Consider the following 25,595-nt stretch of genomic DNA (forward strand, 5'->3'; position numbering starts at 1 on the left):
TGAATCTAGAAATCCCACTCCTATTGGTGCGGAGAGCTCGCCCGTCATGTGCTCAGCCCTGCACAGATGTGAAGCATCTGAATCTGAATCCCGCCTTCTGTGGTTTTCTGCTAACATATTTTTAATGGCCCCAAATCATTTCATGTCTGTCTTCAAAAACCAGAATGTGAAGTGTGAAGATCCAAGCTGTGACTCAATAAATTTTGCGCCTAAAATAGAGGTGTGGATAACTCAGAAAGGGCTTTTGTATTAGCGTGGCAACCTCGCTTCTCTTGGTCTATGCTTTCGCACGACCAGGAGAATTATCTCTGAGAAGCGTGTTGATAGTAGATCTTTTAATTTCTTTTGTGAAGTAGGGGGAAGTAGGGGAGGCTCGATGTACAATTTCTCTTTTTGCCCTGTGGTTTCAGTGTCCCCTGGTGACAGAGGGGCTTTTGCTCTTGTTGTGTGCAGCCTTCATCAGTTTTGTCTCGTGACAGGTTCAGAAGAAGAACACAGCCCTGTTCTGAGAACTTTGGGAAGGAGCACGGCTAGGAAAATGCCTTCCAAAAGTCTCGACGACATTTCGTCCGATTCAGCAAGTGAGAACAAAGTCTGCCCATTGTCCATGTCTCACCTGAGCTTAAGAACGCTTGTGCACTCTTCCGTGGCCTCACTGCATGCTGGCATGCACCGACCCCCCAGTGCAGGTGCCACCAGATGAGACTAGACCCTGCTTTCCCGGGTGCGCTCAAGCGGCTTGCCCTTTGGTGTCTGAAACTTTGCTTCTAAAATAACTCACGATATTTAATTTTGAGAAAACCAGATTTCCTTGATTGTTACATCCCAGTTTGAGTGTTTAAAAATACACAGGGCTGGAGAGATGGCTTAGTTGATAAAGAACTTGAGGTGCAAGCATGAGTGATATATATATATATATATATATATATATATATATACACACATATATATATATATCTCACTCGTGTGTGTGTGTGTGTGTGTGTGTGTGTGTGTAGAGACAAGGAATCCCCAGGGCAAGCTCATTAGCTAGACTAGCCAAATCAGTGAGCTCCAGGTTTAATGAAAGACCCTGCTTCAATACATAAAGTGGAAACTGATAGAGGAAGAAGCCCTATTCAACCTCTGGCATCCTAAAGCACGTTCATATCTCAGGTACAAATGACACACGTATGCATATGTCACTATGCACACACACACACAAAAATTAATAAAAATACAAGCAAAGTGGGTTTTAACGAACTGCGGTAGCTAGTCATGCCAGGGAAGTTTGTACTAGTAGTTAGCCCCTACTGAATAGTCAACAAGTTGTCTAAGAATTTTCCACAAGCACCTGCCCATGAGAGGCAAATAGTTATCTCCATGTTATAACTGAGGAAAATAGTCAAATAAGAGGTCCAATGTCTTGCTTAGTATTACACAGTAGCCCTGAGGCTCAAAATAGACTACTGTCAACAGTATTTGCAAAGTGACCATATTACATATGACATTTTCCCATGATATGAATTTGAATTAGTCCTTGACTTCAAGAACCTTCCTTTCTCTTCTATCACTCTCTCTTGCTACTCAGATACTTCTTTTGGTACTGGCCAAAGACTACCATGAAGTGATATATCAGGTACTGTTTTATACAGGCTGTTGCTTCCCTGGTGAAGGGGGGAGGGACAGAAGGCACATTGGGACTCACATGCCAGACCAGTAAATTTAGAAGCCATGGCCTCTCGAGTTTTGTTCCTACTATTCTGAAGCGATGATCTGTCCTGGGGTTGCCGATGACCATGAGAAAATTTATTACATAGAAGTTAACCCCTGCCAAACTCAAATGATTGCTGACATTGTTGGGCTTAGAATAAGTTTTAGGCACTCACAATTTAAAATTTTAAACAAAAATTGGAGTTTAGATAGAAAGAAAGGAAAAAGAACTCTGTCTCCAAAACAAGCCATAAAATTCAGAGATTCCCAGGGCACAGAAGAAATATTCCCGGTTCAGATCACAGCTGTGATCCTCCCAAGGATCTTGGAATTTCAGGGTTGGAGGGGACCCTGAAGGTCATTGATTTCAACCTCACTCAGCGGCAGAATTCCCACTAAAGCCTCCTCAACAGGTGGCCAGCCCCCACATCCGCCTGAATGCTTCCAGAAAAGGCAAGTCTAGTCCTTTGTTGGACAGCTCTGATTGTCCTTCCTTATGTTAGTGATGGGCACTAAGGAAAAAAGAAGAAAAAGGCAACAATTGTGCTATTTAATAAAAAACAAAACAAAACCCCTCTTGTCTGAGAAGTATAGGGTTATTTCCATGGTGCAGCTTTAAAGTGCTCAGGAATGTGTAGGGTTAAAAAAAAAATAGTGAGCTGCCGGTATCCCTGCGCGCTTGCTCTCTCTCCCAAATACCGATACCCACTCTCACACTAGCCTGCCAAGATTCCACTCAGCAGCTGGTCCCCAGTTCCATCTCTTCGGTTGGCTTCCCATGCAAGCCTCCCAGAGGCACGTGCAAGCGATGATGCACATTCACAAATATTTGCTAATGACTGTAGGTTTGGGAAGGTGTTAGTCATGGCCAGAATCTTACCCTCTGCCGCAGGATAGAGAGGCTGCTTCAGCCCTGCGCTTTCCCCTGCTGTCAGCGGATTGCTTGCTCTGAGCTAACCCTCTAACCCACGGGAGTCAGTGCACAGCCGTTTGCCGATGTGAGCCGCATTGGGCTGAAATGGAAGCGCCCGCTAAGACACTGACTCAAGTAGCTAATCTAAGGAGAAATTATTTGGGGGAAGACATCTTGGTTGCACCCCCTCACTGCATCTTGACTAATTGCTTCTAACTCCCAACTCCGGGGAGCTTCCAGGGACAATCTCATTGTTCTCTTCTCATCAAGGGTCAGCCACATTAACCATTTGCTAATTTTTTCCTGAACAGATCAAGCAAAAGTAGATAATCTGCCAGAAGACTTAGTACGTAGTGCTGAAGATGGTAAATATCTTTATGTATTTGCATGTTTGTTTGCGTATTGAGTTCTGGGGTGATTTGGGCAGTCACGGGGATGCAGCTGCTGGATAAATAGAAGAACGTCATTTTCCAGTATGTATCGGATAGTGCGTAAGTTGTAAGAGCATACTGACTTGGTACATTTAATACTGCCAGTATTCTTCAGGCTTCTACTGGTGATAACACGAGGATCTCATCAGATGCAGCAGAGAAGCAAGGATTTCTATAAATAGGAAATTATATTTCTGTGGGTATGAGCTAATTTGTGTTACTCCGACTTGCAGAATTCTGAAGGCAGGAAGAGTAGAGAGGGAGCCTGGGTTAAATTGTTCTTGTATTTGATTCTCAAATCTTAGCAGTTAGATCTTTCTGGGCACAACTAACAGTCTTAACTTCCAAGGAAAGGGCTCAGGACTAGAGTAGGAAAATCTGCCCATGATTATATAAATGAATATGGATTGGGGGGTGAGATGAATTGATTTCAAATATCAAGGAGCCAGAAGCTCCCAAAGCATGTATTACTTTTGTTATTAAATTAACTGTGTAATAGATCCTGATGGGGGAGGGGGAAGGGTGGAAATGAGTCTGATTCTTGCAGTTCAGCAGTTGAGCAAATGAATGATTTATATTTGCCAACAGTTCTCAAGTTTTGTGAGCTGCTTTGGCTATAATCATAGAAATATGTACTTAAACTATGCTAAATGCACCACAAGAGCGTCTCGGAGGTAATATTTTTCTTTTTTATTTATAGTTTCCTTGTTTTATAGTTACAACCCCCTCGCTGAAATAAATGAGAAAATGGGTTTAGTCTTTATTTTGAAGATTTAATGAAAAAGTTCAGAGAAATAAGGTGACCTTTCTACAGTCATGTAGCGCTTCAGTCAGTGAGAGAGCGGAAGCGTCATCTCCGATGCTCCTGGCCCGGTTCTTCCTTGCCATGTACGTGCAGTGTTGGAGTGGCTTGCAGGAACGAGAACTCAGGTCTCCTAGGCTGCATCTGAGACTTTTAACTGAACAGGAGATTTTAACAAGGCTAATGTAGGGTCAGACTGGGGCACGACAAACTGAAAACCTGTCAGATGAACTCTGCATCTTCGGCTGTGAAACTAGCCTTTGAGTTTTGCTTTCCTGTCTGTTTAATCCTTACCTGAAATGCTGTTTGATTCTCGATGTTGCTCTTTTGGGTAGATCAAAAGGCAGACCAGGAGCCAGATACAAATGAGTGTGTACCAGGAAGTGAGTAGCAGGACATTGTTCATGGATGACTAAATGTTTCATTCTACGTAACGTTATTTGTGCTAATGAACTAATCCATTAATACCACAGCACTTTTTATTACTATATTTCTGAAGCTTGCAAAAAAAACTATTTCATTCTGATAAAGGCTTATTAAGCACAGTTTACTACTGCCTATTTCAAAAGAATGTATTGTCACTAAGAGAGTTGTATAACGTGTTTACATAAATTGCTATTGATAGGTTATTGACGTCTCTCTGTTCTTTGACTTTGCTCAAAATCAAATGGGAAGATTTTTTACTGTTGTTCATGTTCATTGTTTTATGTTGCATTGTGGATGAGCACACAACAGTAGTCATAAAGCAATTTATTACTTATTAGAATCTCCCTACATATCTAGAAAAGTAAAATTTCTTGTGTTCAGCATTTAAATTATAAGATTCAAAACTGGCTTCAAGCAGTAAATAGTCTATCTAAAAATGGTACACATTTGAATCTATACAAAATAAATGTTTACTTTTGCTACTAATGCCCATCACCTAATTTATATTCACTAGACGACAAGGATGTTTGTTCCCAGTTTTTGGTATCAAGATTATCTACATAAGTCTGACCACTGTCTTAAGGACAAATTATGTATTTAAAGTGGTTCTGTGGGGCCTTATAAAGCAGCCCCCTTTCATGAATGTAGACCCTGTAGGTCTGAAGCCAGTGCTACCCAAGATGGCTCTCAGGTCCACAGTGTTTAGTATAATAACCCCCAACAGCCTTTACTAATGGGCCTCCTGCAGAGAGCAGCTAAGGGGAAGAGCCAGAAGATGGAGAAACAATGTGCTGATGGCTAACATCTAGCTTGAAATCAGAGCCGGCTCCCAGGTCTTCCTGCCAGGGATAAAGGCACTTGAGTTTCGGCACATGACTTGACAAATTCTTAAGAGCCTCCTAGGAAAGTGAGTGTGCCTCTCTGTCTGGCTTCTGCAGACAGAACAAGCTGCCGCCCCAAGGATGCTTATGGCTGGAGACTTTTCCTGTTGCCTTTGAACTGGGAGGTGCTGAAGTCTGGGCATCTGATTTTATGTTGCTGTGCTTGTTTAACATTTTCTTTGAGGTATGAAAACAAAACATAGACAGACATAGGCACCTATAGCTCTGATTTCATTCATAGCCTAGTAGACCAATTATGTGCTGTTACTGTAGGTAAATTCACTTCTTTAGCAATTTTAAAAAATTGGTTCTTACCGTCTTTTCATTAGTAAATAACATATTCCTACCATCAGACAAAAATGAAATGTATGATTAAAAATACATAACTGGATCTCACAAATATGGAACTGATTACATTTGAGTGATGGGTGTAACTGAATCTGACCCATCTACGTCATCCAACAATATACTTTGCTACAATGAAACAACAAAAAGACTTTTATAATCTTATAAAACCATATATAGGACATGGCCTAATCTTGAGTTGTTTCTATTCTAACTCACCCAAAAGTACACACACACACACACACACACACACACACACACACATACATACACACACATACATACACACACATGCATACACACACAAATGCAGATGCACACACACATGTACACACATGCACACAGCCTTCTTTACATATACTTAATGTATTACGAGGAAGTCATATGCTATCTTTTCTTAGTCAGAGTATATTAACTTGATCTATTAAACCAGGCCTTGGTATATTGAAGATTCTTTGACCCAAATGGTATCTTAATATATATTTTTAATGATTTCTTTTTTTTTCTTTTTCTTATTTTTTGATTTTTGAGACAGGGTCTCTTTTTATGTAGCCCTGGCTGGCCTAGAACTTGTCATGTAGACAAGGCTGCCCTTCAGTTCACAGAAATCTGCTTGCCTCTGTATTCAGAGAACTGGGATGAAAGGCATGTGTTACCACACTCAAATAAAACAATTTATTTTAAAATTATAGCTTCTCATAATTCTGAGCGAGGACCATCATCAAATCCATGGTATCAACCTAGAAATCGCTAGATGAGCGAGAACGAGTAGAGACGAGCGAGCGAGAGAGAGGAGAGAGAGAGAGAGGAGAGCAGCATCTCCAGAACGACTCTCTCGATCCCTCTCCCATCTCACTCTCCCCCTCTCCTCATCGACCTCTCTCTCTCTCTCTCTCTCTACTCTCTCTCTCTCTCTCTCTCACACACCCACACACACCCACACAAACCTGTTTGAATTGGGTGAGACATATAGTCCTATTGTCCAAAATGAAGAGTTTTTCAGCCTTCAGCATGTCATAAATCTGGATCTGGTTGGTGGGGGAGGGGAGGGGGGAGATGAACCAATACATCACAGCTCTTAGGGTTCAAAGCTCTGATGTGGAAAAATATAAGCAAAATCAATTCGCATTGACAGGCAAAAGTCTTTTTGGGACTGTGGTCTTTCTCATTTTGCACCCCAGAGTGGCCTGGAACTCACTGTGTAGCCTATGATGGCATGAAGCCTACACAGTCCACTGGCCTCAGCCTCTCCTGTTGCTGGGGTTATAAGCCTGAGCCACCACGTCTGGTAAACAACATAATTCAAGACCAACAAGAGTTGAATAAGAACTAGTGGGATTTTTTTTCCCCAATTAGTTTTCATTTGGTATTTGGTTCAGCTCCCTTGTAGTTCTCTCTGAATACAAACCGCATGCCACTTAACCCATGACTCTATGCATGCAAACGATTGCACCTTTAACCTTTATACAAAACAGCGTTCATAAATGAAAGCCAAGTGTGTTTTCGCCTTGTGCCTGACGCCTGGTGGTTGTGACCAATTCTGAACTCAAAATGCTGCTCTTCAGTTTCCACAGTGCCTTCCCTGCCTGACAATCAGTTTTCCCACCCTGACAAACTCAAAAGGATGAGCAAGTCTGTTCCAGCGTTTCTTCAAGATGAGGCAAGTTCATGTTTTGCACCTTTGAGAAAATGGAGCCCAGTAAGTGGCTTCTCTCTGCCCCCTTGGGCTGTCTGCACTCAACTGTGGCCTAGACCAAAGAGGTCAGTGGGGCTGGTCTCTGCCTCCCAAATCAAAGGAAGCAGTGTTGTTGTTGATCCAGGAACAGGGCAATGTATGTCTCGTTTCCCTCAGACAGCAGTTATTTTGGCCAGTGAAGCCAGATTGCATAGATTTGGGGACGCGAGGCTTTTGTTTCAGAGTAGGTACAAAATAAGAACTTTGGGGAGAAGTGTGTTGCATAAATCAATTATGCAACTGTAGCTAAGAGTTGGTTTGTAGAAGCTCGGCCTAGGATGTATGACTACTTCCAAAGCCCTTGTTAGAGTAATAAGGCAATAATGATACAAATTTTCAAGAGGCTCTACCGGGTTCCACGAACTTTACACTTCTTATTTCATCTAATTCTCCAATGACCGCGGGAGGTCGGCATCGCTGTCGTCCCCAAATATTACAGGTGAGAAAGTAAAGCCTATGGAGTTAAAGCATCGTCACACAGATAGATTGAAGGTGCGTGGTTGATCGGCAGTTACGATTCACCAGACAAGCTTTAATATATATAATTCAGTTTTAATAAAGGAAAGGAAAGGGAACTTACAGATCCAGGGTTCCAGCAAGGAGCACAGGAAAACAAAGAGCAGGCGGGCTGCAGGCCCGCAAGATTTTATAAGTCAATATTAGCCTAAGGGGGACACGCCTTTAGCCAAAGGGGGACACGCCTTACAAAACAAGGTTTTTGGCTAGGCTTCCCCTTCAACAGATTGTGGGCTAGAGTCCATATCTGACTCTCATGTGGACCGCCACTCTGCCACACCGTGCAGGAGTGTGGCTACGCTCTACAATTCAAGTCCAGAGCATGTACCAGGCACTTAATTCTCCTGTTCTTTTCCTAGTGACCAGTTCCCACTACCAGGCAGACCTCAGTCTTTGCCTGAGGTCTTTTGACTTAGTACGGTCTTAGTACGGTCCCAGCTTCTTGCTGTCATGTGACTGGGAGCCTGTGGTCTGTGGTACGATATTTCCAATTCTAGCTATGAAGCAAACTGTGGTGTTATTACCAGGAACAGGCAAATTCTTTGGTTTCACTGAGACTGGCTTTTTTGAGCGTCTAGTTTGTGAGGTTGTTCAGGCGGAGTGAGCTAATGCAGAGAAAATATAAAGCATGGTCCTGGAACGCAGCGAACGGGCGGCAAAGGCTAGCACCTGGGATTCTAGGTTCTGCCCTGGTTTCTGAAGGAGAAGTGGAAAGCTTTATACTCAAGTCAATGCTCTTAGAAGGCGAGACGTGAGCAGAAGTCTGGGTGAGATGTAAACACCACCCTGCATCCACCCTTTGTGTCCTTCTGTTCACTGGGGACTTTGGGTGAACTGCACCTGCAAAAAGTTGGTCCTTACTGATGTTTAAGAGCCCCACACTACAGTTTGGAAAAAAAAAATCACTCATGGGAAGCAGTAGTTAAATATTATCTGGAAGCTAGCCAGCGTAAACACCACGCGATCTCTGTGGTCTTAGACCTTTGGAGATCTGCTCAGGTCTTGCAACAGGGGGTGGGGGTGGGGGCATCATAAGGGTGAAACATAATTTGAGAGGTGAATTATACCAGGTTTTTTTTTTAATTTCTCCTTCAGTTGTAACCTGCTGTCTCAGCCCTCAGCAGGCTGATTGGGTTTGTACACCAGAGATGCTGGAATTAAACTGTATCACTTTACCTTTCAAAGCAGGCCGGGTTGAACTGGACATTAAAGGATTCAGAGATGAAACCAGCCCTTGCCCCTTTGCCAGCTGTCCCTTTGAAACTTAGTAACTTTTGCTGAGTGCCCGCTATGTGAAAAATGCTGGTTCAGGTCAACATCTCCTCCCAATAACTACTCACGATCTGATACGCTAGGTAGGGCATATAAAGTGTCATAAGAGAGGGGAAGGGATTGTTGAGTGTGGGAGAAGGGATTACAACGTCAGACCTATTAAACAGCATGGAGTTTTAGAAATCCTTGAGACAAGATTGTTTTCTTTTCCGTGTAAGGCATTAACTTTTTTCTTTGACTCCCTCATTAATCTGCATTATAATTGGTAGCCATGATGTTGATGTGTAATTGCATGGTGCTGGAATACGCTGGCATGAACTAACTACTCCTCCATAACCCAGGAGCCGCTGCACTGCGCCACAGAGCCTGCAATTCCCAAATGAAGTTGTCATGAGTAATGAACTTTATGAGAAAACATCTAACAAACTTTAAGAATAAATACGGTTGGATTTGTCATTGTTGTTTTTCCTCCTTGTCCCAGATAGATGTTGGGACATATTTAAAATAAGTATCCTATTGCTTTTTAACTTTTAAAGAAATATGTGGAAATCTGGTGAATGGCTAATTTAACATACTTTCCTAAAGCAACAACACGTTAAGTACAACAATAGGGTCACGAAAGGGATGCTTTATGTTTATATATATATATATATATAACTTTCATTGAAACAGGTCAGACTAGTTTTATTGTTTAATTGTGTCTTAAGTAAAAAAAAATGATTTTTAAGAAAGATAAAGCTACAATAATAACAATGGAAAGAATTAAGCATGGTACTTTGTGCTTTGATAGAATTTCATAGATGTTTTATTTTATGATATATACATATATCCTCTAGGAAATGTGGGTATATTAAGAGGGACAAGAAAGTTCACAGTGGTGCTGTTTCTGTAGCTCCCAAGGGTCACCCTGTGGCAGAAAGATCACTGCATCATTCTCTTAGCCAGGCACTGCTCCCCTTAGGTGAGGTCCACTGTGGACCACCACTCCATCCCGAGTCCCCAGCAATCACCCCTCGAGGTCCACCCACCGCCTTTGGGCAATGTCAGACATCAGTGCGTAACAAGATACCGTCCTTGCCTGAACATAATTCTAACGCTGACTCATTCCGAACCTCAAACACGCTGACCTTGCCGCGTTCTGGATTGAAGCCCTGTGTTTGTGATGTGATGTTTTGTAGAACGATGACAGAGAAACAGATACTGCATCCGAGAGCAGCTACCAGCTCAGGAGATACAAGAAGAGCCCGAGCTCATTAACCAATCTTAGCAGCTCCTCTGGCATGACGTCCTTGTCCTCTGTATGTAAATGACGGCTCTATGTTCACCTTGCTGCTGCTCTAAACCTTGCTCTTATGCCCCAGCTCGCTGTAAAGTGGCCACCTGTCTTAGCTCTAAAACTCAAAAGTTGTTTATTTTTAATCATTTGTTATTGGCTTCTGGCTAGTTATATCTTCCTTTTCTCACAGAATAATGGGTTTCATGTACATGATGAAGTAAAACAAAAGTTTTTGATATGCCTTAAAATTCTAAATTGGCAACAGGATAAACCACTCAGTTTTTCTGTGCAACAAATGGGGTAGCTTTAAAAATTCTGTTTGTCTCAGGCATGGCTTTACACATGCTGACACACATAGAACTGTACTGTCATTTAAACAAACCTATCAAAACTTAGACTGAGTCACATGAGAAATGGGATAGTAATTCTTTGCCTTCTGCAAGGACCCAGAAGAAGGTTTTAAATGGAGCTTTTCCGAAGCACAGTTGTTCATCTTTGATGAAAGCGAATGTGATTACATGGAACTTTTCCCATAACGTGAGGTTGCTCTGTGTACACGTAGTGCATGCTTGGAAATATACACATGAAATGGCATTGCCCTACGCTTATTTAAATAATTTTCTACCATCCATGCACGTTTATATAGCTTAGCAGATACACTAGAAAAAATGACACTGTGCTTAAATTCTTACTAGCCTTGTACTTCTGAAGCCCTTAAAAAGCTATTTATATTGATTTTTTCTTTCTGGTAATCTGTGTATGCCCTTGGGAAGGCTTTAAATTCCCTTCATCGATCATATATAGTCTACCCTGCCTGAAGTCTAAAACTGCAGGGCTCAGCAAGTGGCTTCCTAGATTCCGAAGATGAGAAACATGGCAAAACTCCTTTTTCATGCCATGGAGTCTTAAAGGACATGCCGCTGTGATTTGGTGACATCATCTGCGATTTGGGGCCCACAGTCTTTCACATCCTTTGCCGTCAGCCCTTTAGACACTAAGCATGGCCAGCAGCGAATGCCACCTAGCATGAACCCGCCCTGTGTTGAGATGAACTAGCATCTAAATGACTTTTGCGTTGCATTATTGCTTGCCATTTAGGAACAAGATAAATCGTAGGCATATCCTATCCAATTATCTGTGTTGGTATTACCTTCTGCCGTATTAAATTAATTGCTTTCGCGTGCGAGCTAGAGAAGCGATGTTAAGCGAGGACTGTCTGGGATTCTTGCTCGGGGGGTGTCAGGAGTGAGCCGCAGACAAACACCGCCTGTTTCTGGGGCACCCAGGTGAGCGGTAGCGTGATGAGCGTCTACAGTGGAGACTTTGGCAACCTGGAAGTGAGAGGGAGTGTTCAGTTCGCCATCGACTACGTGGAGTCCCTGAGAGAGCTGCATGTTTTTGTGGCCCAGTGTAAAGACTTAGCAGCAGCGGATGCTAAGAAACAGCGCTCAGACCCGTAAGTACAGACCTGGGAGGGCTCACCCATTTTCTCTTGGTTCTCAGTTAATCTGGTGGGACTCAGGGAGTCAAAGCAGTCAAAGGGCAGGTCCGTGTGGGCTTGTGTTTAAAGACGTGTTTGGAAAGTTGGGTTGGGGTGTGTGACTGCACTGGCTTTATAAATCCATATACCAAACATTAAATTATAAAAAATACAGAGAAGCACCAAACGCTCTGGGGGTGGGGGGATGGGGAAAAAGGTCACCTTGTCCTGCTTAATCATTTTCCAAATAAAGAGAGAAGAATTAGAGACAAGCAGTCCATAAACATGGATTTAGAAAGCAGTCAGATCCGGAATAAAACCAGATCCCTGCTCCTTCTGACTTCCAAAACTTTCCTAAGATTAGAGGCACAAGGAACAGACTTCATAAGGTTAATTGTTGTGAGAATGCCCAAGACTTAATAGTAAGGTAGTTTCCGTAGACCGTGTCCCACACAGCCAGGTGTGGCGGTGCACATATGGAATCCCAACACTCAGGAGGCAGGCAGAAGGAGCAGAGGTGTTGCACATCTGTAATCCCAGCCCTCAGGAGGCTGAAGCTGGAGGATGGCGAATCGGATGCAGGCTTCTGCTGCATAGGGAGATCCCTGTCTCAAAGAAAATGAACAAAAATGAAGTTGAGGCCGGGCGGTGGTGGCGCACGCCTTTAATCCCAGCACTCGGGAGGCAGAGGCAGGCGGATCTCTGAGTTCGAGGCCAGCCTGGTCTACAAGAGCTAGCTCCAGGACAGGCTCTAGAAACTACAGGGAAACCCTGTCTCGAAAAACCAAAAAAAAAAAAAAAAAAAAAAAAATGAAGTTGAGTCTTACATAAGAGCTTTATGAGGAATTGCTAATTCACCCTTTAAATCAGATGTATGGTTGCATGTAGTTTGAGAGTTAGTTGCTACATTTTCCTCTTAGCCTTTGAAGAAGTCTGATTTGTGACCATTTTTCTGGGTCAATATGAGATTTTTTTTATTTTATTTTATCTTAAAAGCAATGAACTATTTTATTAAAAAGTAGAGTAATCACAATCATTCCAAACACAACTTACTAAAAGTTAAAAGATGCATATGTGTGTGTGTGTGTGTGTGTGTGTGTGTCCGTTCCTTTTCCTTTCTTTTTTAAGTTTGTTTTAACTTTTACTTTATGTTTCTGAGTGTTTGGCTTGCATGTATATGTATGAACCAAATGAGTGCCTGTTGCCTGCAGAGGCCAGAAGAGGGCACCGGATCTGCTCAAACTAAAGTTAAAAAAGATGGTTGTGAGCAGCCATGTGGGTGCTGGGAACCAATCTGGATCTTAACCTCAGAGCCATTCCTCCAGCCCTGTTCCTTCTCTTTAAACATAATTTTTCTTTATTATTTGATAATTTCACATTATATATATATATATACATATATATATATATATATATATATATATATATATATATATATATATATTTCACTTACTTAAACAAACAAAACCCAGCAGCTTCACTGGCATTCTTCATTGATTTTATACCAAATATGAACCAAGCAGATGTGTATTGACATTAATTTGTCCATAAGATAATAACAAAACCGTTATTTAAAAAAAAGCAATAGCATACAAATTCCACAAGCACCGAAGCCTTTTTGCAACAGGAAAGAAAACAAAAGAATTAAGCACTGTGCTGGAAGTCTGTGGCTGGCTTCCCCTCACACATCAAGTAAGCATCAGGAAAATCAATGGAAAATAATGAGGAGCAGGTGTGGTGGCTCACACCTCGCAGCCAAGCACTTAAGAGACGGATACGAGAGAATCGTGAGTTTGAGGCCAGCTTGAGCTACACTAAGGAGCCCTGACTTAAAAAGATATAAAGGAAATTTTCTTTTAAAAAAAATCTTAAAATAACATTGAACGATCCATTCTTCTAAATTTTCTTAATCCATTTAAGCACTTAAAAATACGAAGGCGCAGACAACAGTTCCTTTCTTTCCGTGTTTATCAGTGTCGGGAGATAGTCCTGCTGCCAGTTTCAATGTGCTTTAAAAGGCAGGCGTGAAGAATACCACTCTTCTCTTCTCTGACTTTTGTGTCTATCGACTTTCTCTTTTAGATACGTAAAGACCTATCTGTTACCAGACAAAGGCAAAATGGGCAAGAAGAAAACACTCGTCGTGAAGAAGAGCTTGAATCCCGTGTACAATGAGATATTGCGGGTATTTCTAAACTCTAAACCACAGATAAAGCTTTGGGGATTCTGGGCATTGAAATAGCCATGTCTGTCTGGATGGCATCTGTCCTGCAAAAATCATCACTCCTGCCTCAACTTTCACAATCTTTGTTCCATTCAAGTGTGTTCCTTTTTATAATTCAGCAGAAATGTATCTTCTCATAGTCCCACAGTTCTTCGGACTGGAATAGTCTTCCTCCCAACCCTTCCTTAGCTGTATCTTAAGCTACTCTTCAGCACGTCTTCCTTAGCTACCGGAATTCTCTGACGTCGGCTGACTCCATAACCTTGCTTATGATAGGCTTTGCCAACACTCAGTACTTTGACACTAAATGTTTAGGTCCACGAGGGCAAGGACTAATCTTGTGATGTATATAGATTGTGTATCTTTGGGCAAATAACACCACTGCACCTCAGATCTGAGAAATCAGGCTAATGGTAATTTTGTGTTTTGGAACTAATGATACTCATCTATCCCCTTTGGGAATCACAGACTAGACAGACACTAAATGAGTTATTGCCTCACATTAGACATTTGACACAGACTGATTTGCAGCACAGTGTTTAGAATACCTACATTCTTTCTCTCCCTACATGTGATATCTATCATGATTAACAAATCATTTAAAGTTGACAACAAGAGACGTGTTCATTCTCTGTTTTTGAAAACTACGGAATTTGGTAATCCTCCAGGAAGAGGGAAAGAAGCAGTTAAGTGATGCTGCCAATCATCCGTGGCTGAATGAGCCATCTGTGGATTCAGGCAACAAGTTTGTAATTATATTTGACTGTGACATATCCCAGGACCCCTGGCTATTCTGGGTTAGCTGCTTCAACCCTATACTCAGCAAAAGCCAGCTAACTTACATGGTGAATTCAGAGAATGGTAGGTCTGATATAACCAAAATGGACCTTCAAGGAATATGTCACAAAGTCAAGTGGAGATTATTTATAGATTGGAAGTACTATTTATTCCTCCCATGATTATATATAATCAAGGGTTGACTTAATTTGAGATGAAAACATGCTAGGTCACTAAACCCTTTCTACTTAGCCATGTCGGGTTGGAAAAAAAACAACAAATTTACTTTTTTAAGAAAAAAACTTTTTTTTTTGTCTGATAACGGGCGATGTGTGTTTGTCAAGCAGATGGTATATGGGACTGTACTTTGTGTGTGATTTTTCTGTGAACCTGAAACTGTTTTAAATAAAGAAGCCGAGCAGAGCATGGTGGTGCACACGTCTAACCTAAGTACTTTGAAGGAAGCAAAGAGGAATGGAAGGTTATGGTCAGTTAATTAGGAAGTTCTGGACAGCCTTGGCTGAGTGAGACTCTATCTCAAAATAACAAAAGGAAAAAAAACCCAGTCCTTGTCCTTAGCTAGAAAAACAGAAGTAGATTCGATGTGGCTGCATTTTTAGAATGAACCTGATTTATGCTGTATCAAGTGTAAAGGTATCCAACAAGGCTGAATAATCGACTTCTGTTTTTAGAAAGCTATTTCTAGCTATGATATTTGAGCCACGGTTCGCCTTTTCCAGCAGAGAGGAACGCATCCGCTTTTGTGAAAGATGGAGTTGTAGCTCTTTGAAATCAGACACGTGGAGTAAGATGCCTTTGTATGCTTTTGAGACCTGAAACCAAACAGAAGAGAAATTTGGATCCCCCACAGATGACTTCTCCTCTCTGTGCCGTAACTTTGGCACAAGGCAATGCTAGTCATCATTTTAATTTTCTCTTCTCCGCTGCAGTATAAAATTGAAAGGCAAGTTTTAAAGACACAGAAGTTGAACCTGTCCGTTTGGCATCGGGATACGTTTAAGCGCAACAGTTTCCTGGGGGAGGTGGAACTCGACTTGGAAACATGGGACTGGGACAGCAAGCAGAACAAGCAGCTAAAGTGGTACCCTCTCAAGAGGAAGGTGCGTCCAGGTTTCATTCTTTGTGCCGTGGGTCAGTGTGGGATCGCGGCTACAGGGAAGAGCCTGCTTGCATTCACCTCACAGTGCAGCGTGGAGCTCGGGGTCATTTGCAGTGAGGATTGAATTTTCTTTGTACATTTAGTAAAGAAAGAGTTTTCAAAAACTATGTGGAGAGCTTAAATCATTCAATGCAAATGTTTGACGTCAGTCCTCAAGGTCATTTAAATGCTCCACTCCTTTGAAATCTGAGACAGAATTTTAGCCTAGCATATGATCAGATTGTCCCTTGAAAAGAAGGTGTCTTGTTTAGAGATAGGGTCTTATACAGCCCAGCTTTTCCTGGAACTTGCTATTTAGCCTAAGGTAGCCTCAAACTCATGGTCCTTCCAGCTTAGACCCTAATTACCACCACTATGAGCATGCTCTGCCATATCCAACTTCAATATGCCTTCCAAGTTCATATTTAATGTATCTGTAGTTAATATAATTATTAATATGATAGGATAGAAATCTAATATTTTAATATTTATGCTATGTCTATTTCTATGATTGCTTCTGCAAAGATTAACCAAGTATCATATAATTTTTTTCTCTTCGTTAATACAGAAGCCATAGTTTCTTCTTTTTCCTTATCCTTGAATTTAAAATGCCTACTGTAGGGTTGGAGATACAGCTCAAGGGTACAGCACTTGCCTATCCTACACAAGGCCCTGGGTTTGATCCCCAGCACAGGAACAAAGATGTGTCTAATAGAGTTAGGGCTTCTTCCACATCCAGGCCAGTGACAAGAATCAAAAGTCTTTTACTCCACTGACTCAGGTTCTGATAACTTTAGTCATATTTCAATGATCTTTGTATTTAAATTTCCACATGATAGCTCTTAAGTGCAGAAACATTCACTTAGGTTTGGCCACGTTTATGTCCTGTTTCTCCTGAGCCTTTCACTGTGTCTCCCACCCAAGGCCTCAGAAGACCCAACTCTGATTAGTTTCTGAGATCAGACAAGAGTAGACACGTTCAGGGTGGGATGACCACAGACCCCTTCCTATATCTGGAGTTCTATTTTATGCCAGGGACTTCTGTTACTTTTAGTTTTCTTGGGTATTGACTGGAAAGTTGATAGCCTTTCTGGCTTTTTTTTCTACTTCATGACATCCCCTTCACGTTTTTTTTTTCGAAGGATATTTTTGTTCAGTTGCAAGGTTGAAAACAATCTCTGTGGGCACTTTTAAAATGCCATTCTGTTGTATTCTGACATGTAATTTACATTGCAAAGTTGGTTATTTATCTATTTTTTTCTTTTAGCTCTTTAGAAGGTGATGCCTTTGCTTTTTCTTTCGGATTTTAGGCCTTTTTTTTTTTTTTTTTTTTTTTTGCCTTTTGGCGATTTTATTATCATGAGTGTTAGTGTCATTTTCCCTCATCTCTCTGAGGTTCACTTGAGCTTCCTGCAGGAACTTGAAGCAGAAGCCATGGAGAAAAGTTGCTTACTTTCTGGCCTACTCTTCCGGGACCGTGGTTAGCAAGCCTGGGGCCACCTACCTACAGATGGTACCATCCATGATGGTTGGGCCCTCCTACACCAACCATCAATCAAGAAAAGCCCTCACAGACATGGACATTGGACAATCCATTCAAGGCCATTCTTAAGTTGAGGGCTCCTCTTCCTGGGTTACTCTAGGTCTGTGTCCAATTAACAATAAAGACTAAATAGCATCCATTCAGCCACCCATGGTTTCTATTTCAAGTACTCACTCTGCTGAAGTTCCTGCCTTGACTTCCCTCAATGATGCACTGAAACCTGCAAATTGAAATAAAGACCCCCCCCTCCCCAAGCTGCTTTGGGGCAGAATGCTTTATGAGAGCAGAAGAAATCACACTAGAGCAGGACCCATGGACTGTTTCGTGAGTATGTTGCAAGGTCTTCAAAGATAGGTAACAATTTTCCATAGTTATAAAAATAACTGTGTAGAGGAAGCAGAGGAAAAACGGAATTCAGAGCAGACAAGGGATCCATTTTCCCAGACATGGGACAGACACGGTCCTGTAACAGAGTGTTCACTAACAGGAGAGGAAAAAGGATCTGTTTCTTACACCTGCTAACATTCCTTTATTTTTCAGACAGCACCGGTTGCCCTTGAGACAGAAAACAGAGGGGAAATGAAGCTAGCTCTCCAATATGTTCCTGAGCCAAACCCAGGTATGCAGTATATTAAAAAGCCCCATTACATACGTTAGGATTTTTAACAGGAGGGGGGAAAGGGCTATATTTTAGCCAGCATCTAGTTTCATCATTTTCTATACTGGCAACGGTGTTGGAAGGGCTGCACATTGTCTAGAGATGTATGGAGTCTAACTCTGAACAGATGACGCACACCCCTGAGGTCTGATGTTGCCGAAACAACTGGAACCCTAGGAGAATAGCAAGTGCTCTGGACTTGGAAGTAGCGTGAATGTTTTCTCTCTCCAGAACTGTTTTTCTCACTTTTTATTAGTTCTTAGAGAATTTTACACAGTGTATTTGGATCACATTCACCCCCCTCCCAGCTCCTCCCAGATACACCTTCCCTGTCCACTCAGCTTGACTGCATGGCCTTTTAACCTCCAGAGAGTGACTGTCCCTCTCTGAGCACCGATTGGTTGCCAGTATCTCCTATTTTCACAGACCTATCTGACCTCAGGACAGTCAGGCTCAGAAGCATACGGTTGAATGTCTACAAACTTGGTCAACTTAGTACCACCAAGCATTAGCTTGTTGCCTTGTGCTATTCCATATGCAAGGAGACATCTTTTCTGGAAAGAAATAGCAACACATTCTGTTTTCCTTGTTCAATTGCAGGCAAAAAGCCTCCTACAACTGGAGAAGTCCACATTTGGGTGAAGGAATGCCTTGATTTGCCACTGCTGAGGGGGAGCCACCTAAATTCTTTTGTTAAATGGTAAGAACATTCATTACTCAAGTTTCTTAAGTTCTCCTGCAGTCTTGTCTTTGCTGGCTGGTATCAATTCTCTATGTCGGCGAGGCTAACACTTATCTGCCATAGATTAGTAGGGATATCAAAGTCTAAGAGTCTACAGCATTGACTCCAAGGCTTTATTAGGTTTTAAGATCAAACCCAAAAGATCATGTCTGCAGAAGAAGCTAGATGTTTTAAACTCATTTGTGCAATGTCTTCTGGGCTACATCTGCTGCTGAGGGGAATTCTTAGTACAAAATAGTTTAGCTAAATTTTAATGCTGGATGTCACACAACTTGTCTCCTCAGTGAACAAGGGAAGATTTCTCATTTCCATGTTTTTGATCTGTTGGCCAATGGTTTGTGGTTTGTTTTAGTTTTCTTTTTGTTTTTATTGTTTTCTTTTCCTCTCTCTCTCTCTCTCTCTCCCTCTCTCTCTCTCTCTTTCCCCACCCCTCTCACCTATTTGCATCAGATTGCAACTATTTTGAGAGTAACTAGTCAAACAAGTCCTAACCAGGAATGAACACATAAGACACTTTAAGTTTCTTCTCTGTTATATATGCAAAATGGCTGGTGTCTAGCAACAATAGCTGAAAAGAAATTAGTGTGGCCTTCTAGCTCTAGTTTTATCTACGGAGATACCACTAGAAGATAAGTTATTCTTATTTAGGTATATGTGACATAGATTTAAAAGTATATGATATTGGGGGGCTGAAGAAACGGCTCAGAGGTTAAGAGCACTGAGGTCTTAAATTCAACCTCCAGCAACCACATGGTGGCTCACAACCATCTGTAATGATATCTGGTGCCCTCTTCTGGCCTGCAGGGACACATGCAGACAAAACACATAAAGTATATGATATAGCCTTACTGTCAAACACACACGTGCTCTACCTAGGTATTAGCTGGTAAAATGTTCCAGATCAGGTCAGGCTCTCATTCTGAGGTGAATCTCAGCCTCCTTGCCTTTATGAGAGGTGGGATAAGCTGGTGTTCATTTATTATTGCCTTAAATGAGACACGTGTGATTACAAAACTATCAAATTATTTATTCTCAAAGTAAAATCTAGCAAACTGAAGGGATTTCTCTTTTGCACTTTTGTAATTTTGGTTGACAATCAGGAATACATGGAAGTTCCAAATTTTTAAGTTATTAGTTTCAGGAAATATTAACCAGTAATATTAACCAGTAGGGCCCAAATTATAACAAAGTTTCTAACATAGAGTAACTATCCCTTTTGGGTATATGACATTTACTGTTGTCACCACATGGCATATTTTCTATATTTATTCCATTTGTTTTCTTATCTATATCTATTTTTAATCTATACAAATTATCTTTTATATTTATATGGTACACTATTGTTATTTTTTACATTTTAATCAATGGTTTAATACAAGATCAACACATTGAGCTAGAAAGAGTCTCATGTCTATTAAAAACTTATGAAAAGGCTGTGTGAGCTTGAGAGTACTCTTATTTTTTATCAATCGATTAATTTTATTTGACACATATTCATTGTACACAGTATTAGATTATATAAGGACATTTTCATGCAAGTACATAGTGTACTTTGAATATTTCTGCCCTCTTCACTTTCTTTGTTTATTCCCTTTGTTTCCTAGACAACTCTGCTTTTACTTTGACACACGCATGCATGCACACGCACGCGCGCACACACACAGATACACACACACACGATTTTGTGTCTTTCTGAGTCTGACAATTCACTTGGCATGACCACCTCCAGGCCTGCAGTCCATCTGTCGTCCTAGTTTCTAAGAGAATCCTGTCATAATTCCTACCAGGCCAAGCACTCCTCATTACCTGAGCACGTGAGTTATAGCTAATTCTAATGTCGGTCTTACAAAGTCAACACCAGCAGTCCCGCTCTGTCCATAGGAAGCAAGTGACTGAGAAGTTGAGTGACCTCCCTGGAAATCACAGCCAGTGCATCTCAGAGTCAGGATTCCAATCTGGCTAGGCTCTCTCTGTGCCCAGTCTTTCCATCATGGTGCACCTTCCCCTGACTTTTACTAAACTACCAGCACAGTGTGTGTGTGTGTGTGTGTGTGTGTGTGTGTGTGTGTGTGTGTGTGTAAAAGCCAGGGGAAGGGGAGAACTTGAGTATCATTCTCAGGAATGCAGTCCACTTCCTTTGAGATAGGGTCTCTCGCAGGCTTGGCACCCACCAATTAGGCTATTTGGTGTGGCTACAGAGACTCGGGAGTTCTTCTGCTTCTGTTTACTTCCTAGCCTGGTTTTAAACGTGTACAGCACCCTGCTTAGCTTTTTGGTGCGGGTTCTGGTTCTAGAATTCAGGTTCTCGTGCTTGTCAGGCAAGTACTTTATTGATCACAGCTATCTTCTTATCAGCCCTATTTATAAAGACTCAGTTCAGCCTTCTTCCTTCTTCAGCCTGATGGGCGCTGGGATTATGACGTGAGCCCCCACAGCCGGCTTCCATACTTTTCCTTTCCATGGCCCAGCTGACAGTTGTGCTGGGACAACATGAATGTTCACTTTCTGAACTAAAACGCCCTAACATTATTTTCTCTTTTTATAGTACCATCCTTCCAGACACCAGTAGGAAAAGTCGACAGAAGACTAGAGCCGTAGGGAAGACCACCAACCCCATCTTCAATCACACCATGGTGTATGACGGGTTCAGGCCTGAAGATCTGATGGAAGCCTGTGTAGAACTCACAGTCTGGGACCACTATAAACTAACCAACCAGTTTCTGGGAGGTCTCCGGATCGGCTTCGGAACAGGTAACGGTTGTGACAAGTTTAATTCTCTATGAGCCAGAATGTGAAAGTCCTCGGGGTAACTGAGCCGGTGAGTGAGAGACCACTGGGGTTGTAAGGACTCTGGATCAAGAGGACCAGCCGAGTCCGGAAAACTCCTTGTGGGGTTCAAGATACTGCTGGTAAGTTCCGAAATCTGAGCTTGGAAGTTCCGACTTTGTGAGCAAATATCCCCGCCTGGTGCCACTAAAGAGTACTCTGCAGCATGGCCAGGTCAGTCTGCCTGCGTTTCTTTGGTTGCATGGCTCAAGAGAGCTAAACAATGATAAGATTATGATGTAACATTCAAGAAGATGGTTGAGCAAGCTAGGGAAATTCTGTCTTCCCACAAACAACATGGCTGAAGGTCTGCTTTGAACAATGATAGCGACTACCATCTCGTGGCTGTAGTAAACGATTTATCTATATTATTATACTTACTCCTTATAACAGTTCCACGGGGCAGTTATTAATAATCCTGAAGGAACTGATATCCCCCAAAAATAACAACAGTAATGACAACAATAATAACAAAAATAACAACTAATGACAGAGGCAAGTTATGAAATTGAGTCTTTTAAGCAAAAAAAAAAAATATTAGTCAGTATTCCCAGGTACTCATCGAGCACAATGGTTCTCAACCTGTGGGCCGTGACCCCTCTCGCAGGGGTTGCATACCAGATACCCTGCATATCAGATATTAATCGTTATGATTAATAGCAGTGGTAAAATTACAGTTATGAAGTAGCAATGAGATAGTTTTATGGTTGGGGGTCAGCACACCATGAGGAACTGTATAAAAGGGTCACAGCGTGAGGAAGGTTGAGGTCCAGTGTTCTAGTGTCGTCTCTAACCCAATACACAATCCTCCCGACTCCTAAGAAAGTTAGCATGCAGCCTTCACGTTTATGTGAGGAGCAACCATCTGGGAACCATGAGGAACTGAGATAGTGAAGCCACTTGGGTACTAAAATAGTTCTTATGCCCTAGATCTGGTCTCCAGGTGTGGGCCAACTCTCCCTTGTCTTCTTCCCCCGTGGTTATAATTGGGGGATGACAAACTCTTTCTCCCCTGCCCACAGTGGGAAACAATTGCAAATACAAAACTTTCTTTCAGGAAAAAGCTATGGAACTGAAGTGGATTGGATGGATTCTACCTCTGAGGAAGTTGCTCTCTGGGAGAAGATGGCAAATTCTCCCAACACTTGGGTTGAAGCTACACTGCCCCTCAGGATGCTTCTGATTGCCAAGATTTCCAAATGACCCTACTCAGCCGATTCCACCATCAAAATCAGATCCCGGGTGGATCTGAGTTGAGTGTTCTGACTTTGTGGACAAATCTCCTCACCCCTTGTCACTAACGATTACTATGCAAGCATCCCCAAGTCGGTCTGCATGCATTTCTTTGGTTGCATGGCTAACAGCGACAAGAGCTATGCCCAACGGGATGGGTGAAGCAACATTCAAGAATGTAGTGGAACAAGCTAGGAAAATCGAACTGTTGCTTCCACACCAAAGAAAAAGTCACCCTTACAGGTTTTACACCCCAATCTTGTGTGGCAGTTCAGGCCTGTAATTTGGTTATTAAACGTTTGCTGGACATACAAATAGGAAGATTATAGGCAAAGCGAAGGAAGATACTCCTGGGATGGGGTGGAGGAAGGAAGAACAGCAGTGATGACAAAGAACTTCATAACCAGACAACTATTTACTTGGAAACCTCTAACAAGACATTGAATTCCATTTCAGAGCAGTAAGACTAAATTTCCTGCCCATAAATCCGCCAGGAGAAACCCCGCCCCCTTCTCAATCTCAATTGGACTTTGGTGCCACCTACTGGTTGCATATGGAATTCAGCTCGTGGCTTATTTTGACTTAATTTCTACTAAGAGGGATGGCAAGTCTGTATTTTATAACAGTATGCTAAAATATTGTGTATAATTGATTGTTTTTCTTATAATTTTACTATATGGAAACAGCATCAAGGTAGTCGCAGATATGCTTTGCTACAAACTTTAGAATATAAATTGTCAATTTTATTGTACTTCCTATGTATAATTTTCATAAGGTATTTTGTAAAAAAAAAACCCTTAGAATAAATTATCATGATTTAAATTGTATTCACAGTTTAGTCTGATTTCTCATATTAAAAATACTTCGTATTGGGAATCTTAAAATATAAATTCTCTAATATGGCTAATTTCTCTATAGTCCTTAATGCAACTCTATGTCTAGGCATTGTTTTATCTAAATGAGCAGCTCTGGTTACTATAAAAAAGCAGAATTTTTATTTTAAAAAGACTTGTTGAAAACTTGCAAGCAAGTCAGCATTTATTATGATGATAAGTTAATATCTTTTTCCTAATTTTCCCTCCAAAGATTTCTTTTGGCCATTCTGATGCATGAAACCTAACTCTACCTTAAGACCCCATTCTGATTCATGAAACATTACTCCAGCTTAAGACCCCACTAGCTTTCATTTCTCAAAACAAGCCCTGATTTAGCGTGGATTTAAGGAAGTCTGGTCAATGAGTGAGCATGGAATCTTATAAAAGATGCCTCATAGATATCATCAAAACCACAAAAGGAAGCATGTGGCTCCTACCTGTCATTCCCCATTTAGTAGACCGAGGCAGAAGAATTGCTTTAAGGTTGAGGCCAGCCTGAGCTACAGGGTTAAACTGGTATAATAATAATGATAATAATAATAATAATATAATAATGATGATAATAATAATAATAATAATAATAATACCAAACCAAAACCAAACAACTCTCTCTCACACACGAATGAAAACCTACTAGATTATTTGCCTCTTTCCCCAAATGAACACTGTAACCTCGAATCCACTAGAGAGCACTAATGTAAAGAATCCCTCCCCTTGTCTCCCCGGGTCTATTGTGGAAGTGATTAACGTACTCTTGGATGCTGAGGAAGGAAATGATGAGTTAACAGAGCCACCCGCTTTGCTCTGCACTGAGGTTGCTCTGGGATGCTGTCATTGCAAGCCCCGCTCTGGCTGGTGCCACAGTCATAAGACAATTGCCTCCCTGCCTCCATTTATCTCTGAAGCCCTAGTCAAATGATCTGTGCTCCTCCAACTCCAGCCAGGACTACCTGCCTCCTCCTGTCCCCACATCCCTTGTCTTCAAGATACCCGTGTGAGCAATGGAACCTCCCACCCACCACAAGGAAACACAGCATGATGGTTTTGTTTCATTTTGTGCCTGTGTGACTTCTAGGACAAGACTGTCCTGAAGACGTCTTACTAAGCACTAAACATACTCTCTTAATCTAGAGATGTGTTGCGAATGCTTGCTGAATACATCAAGGAATTTTTTTTTTTGCAGTTTTCTTGAGTGTTGCACTAGGATTTAATATGTATCTTCACTACTTATTTAGTCACGTGTCCAGTTAGACATGGTAGTCTGCTTACAGAGCAGATATTAATTGTGTAAAGAGTAGGAATGATAAGGTTGACCCTTGGTGTTTCCTATTGAATCAAAATCGAGGTGGGTGGGAAAGGCTTCACATGTAGTAAAAATCAGAGGCTAAAAGGTTGACTCGTGTCAGAGGGACTCCATCTATTTCTTCACCTACTTTTCCTTCATGTTGGATTCATCCTTTTTTTAATGTTATATCTGTAAACAATGTATTTTGGCCAAAATCACACCCCCCCTCATCCCTCCAACTCCTTCTAGACACCCCTGACCCACCACATCTCCATTTTAACTTCTTTTCTTTATTTAATGAGTCGATCTAGTTAGTTCTTATAGCTTGTGAACGTAGGTGTAGGGCCATCAGCTGGAGCATGGGCAGGGTAGCATCCCCAAGGAAAACTGGTGCCCCCTCCCCCAGTAGCCATCAACTGCCAATAATTCCTCAGCTATGGAGGGGGCTCCATTCCCACTCTGTTGTGTGACAAAACTTTCCCTGGGGAGATGCAACATACCCAT

General features: G+C 41.7%; 1 protein-coding gene across 12 annotated transcripts in view; it reads left to right on the forward strand.

Moving 5' to 3' along the window:
- Window positions 1–23,672, forward strand: part of Sytl2 (synaptotagmin like 2) — a 57,885-nt gene extending 34,213 nt beyond the window's left edge. For 4 of the 12 annotated variants that reach the window (XM_038313558.1, XM_038313557.1, XM_038313561.1 and 1 more), the window contains exons 8-19: window positions 480–581; window positions 2,917–2,970; window positions 4,174–4,221; window positions 7,056–7,150; window positions 10,192–10,311; window positions 11,576–11,745; window positions 13,852–13,954; window positions 15,721–15,891; window positions 18,013–18,091; window positions 18,731–18,830; window positions 21,418–21,623; window positions 22,756–23,672. In XM_038313558.1, coding sequence (XP_038169486.1) covers window positions 480–581; window positions 2,917–2,970; window positions 4,174–4,221; window positions 7,056–7,150; window positions 10,192–10,311; window positions 11,576–11,745; window positions 13,852–13,954; window positions 15,721–15,891; window positions 18,013–18,091; window positions 18,731–18,830; window positions 21,418–21,623; window positions 22,756–22,901 — 1,394 coding nt within the window. In that variant the 3' untranslated portion in view covers window positions 22,902–23,672. Of the gene's footprint in view, window positions 1–479; window positions 582–2,586; window positions 2,971–4,173; window positions 4,222–5,256; window positions 5,330–7,055; window positions 7,151–10,191; window positions 10,312–11,575; window positions 11,746–13,851; window positions 13,955–15,720; window positions 15,892–18,012; window positions 18,092–18,730; window positions 18,831–21,417; window positions 21,624–22,755 lie in introns of those variants that run through there. The other 8 variants (XM_038313559.1, XM_038313562.1, XM_042056012.1 and 5 more) reach the window with 6 other exon arrangements.
- The last annotated feature ends 1,923 nt before the right edge of the window (window positions 23,673–25,595 follow it).

This window comes from Arvicola amphibius, chromosome 12 (assembly GCF_903992535.2).
Source record: "Arvicola amphibius chromosome 12, mArvAmp1.2, whole genome shotgun sequence".
In the NCBI taxonomy this organism is placed as follows: domain Eukaryota; kingdom Metazoa; phylum Chordata; class Mammalia; order Rodentia; family Cricetidae; genus Arvicola; species Arvicola amphibius.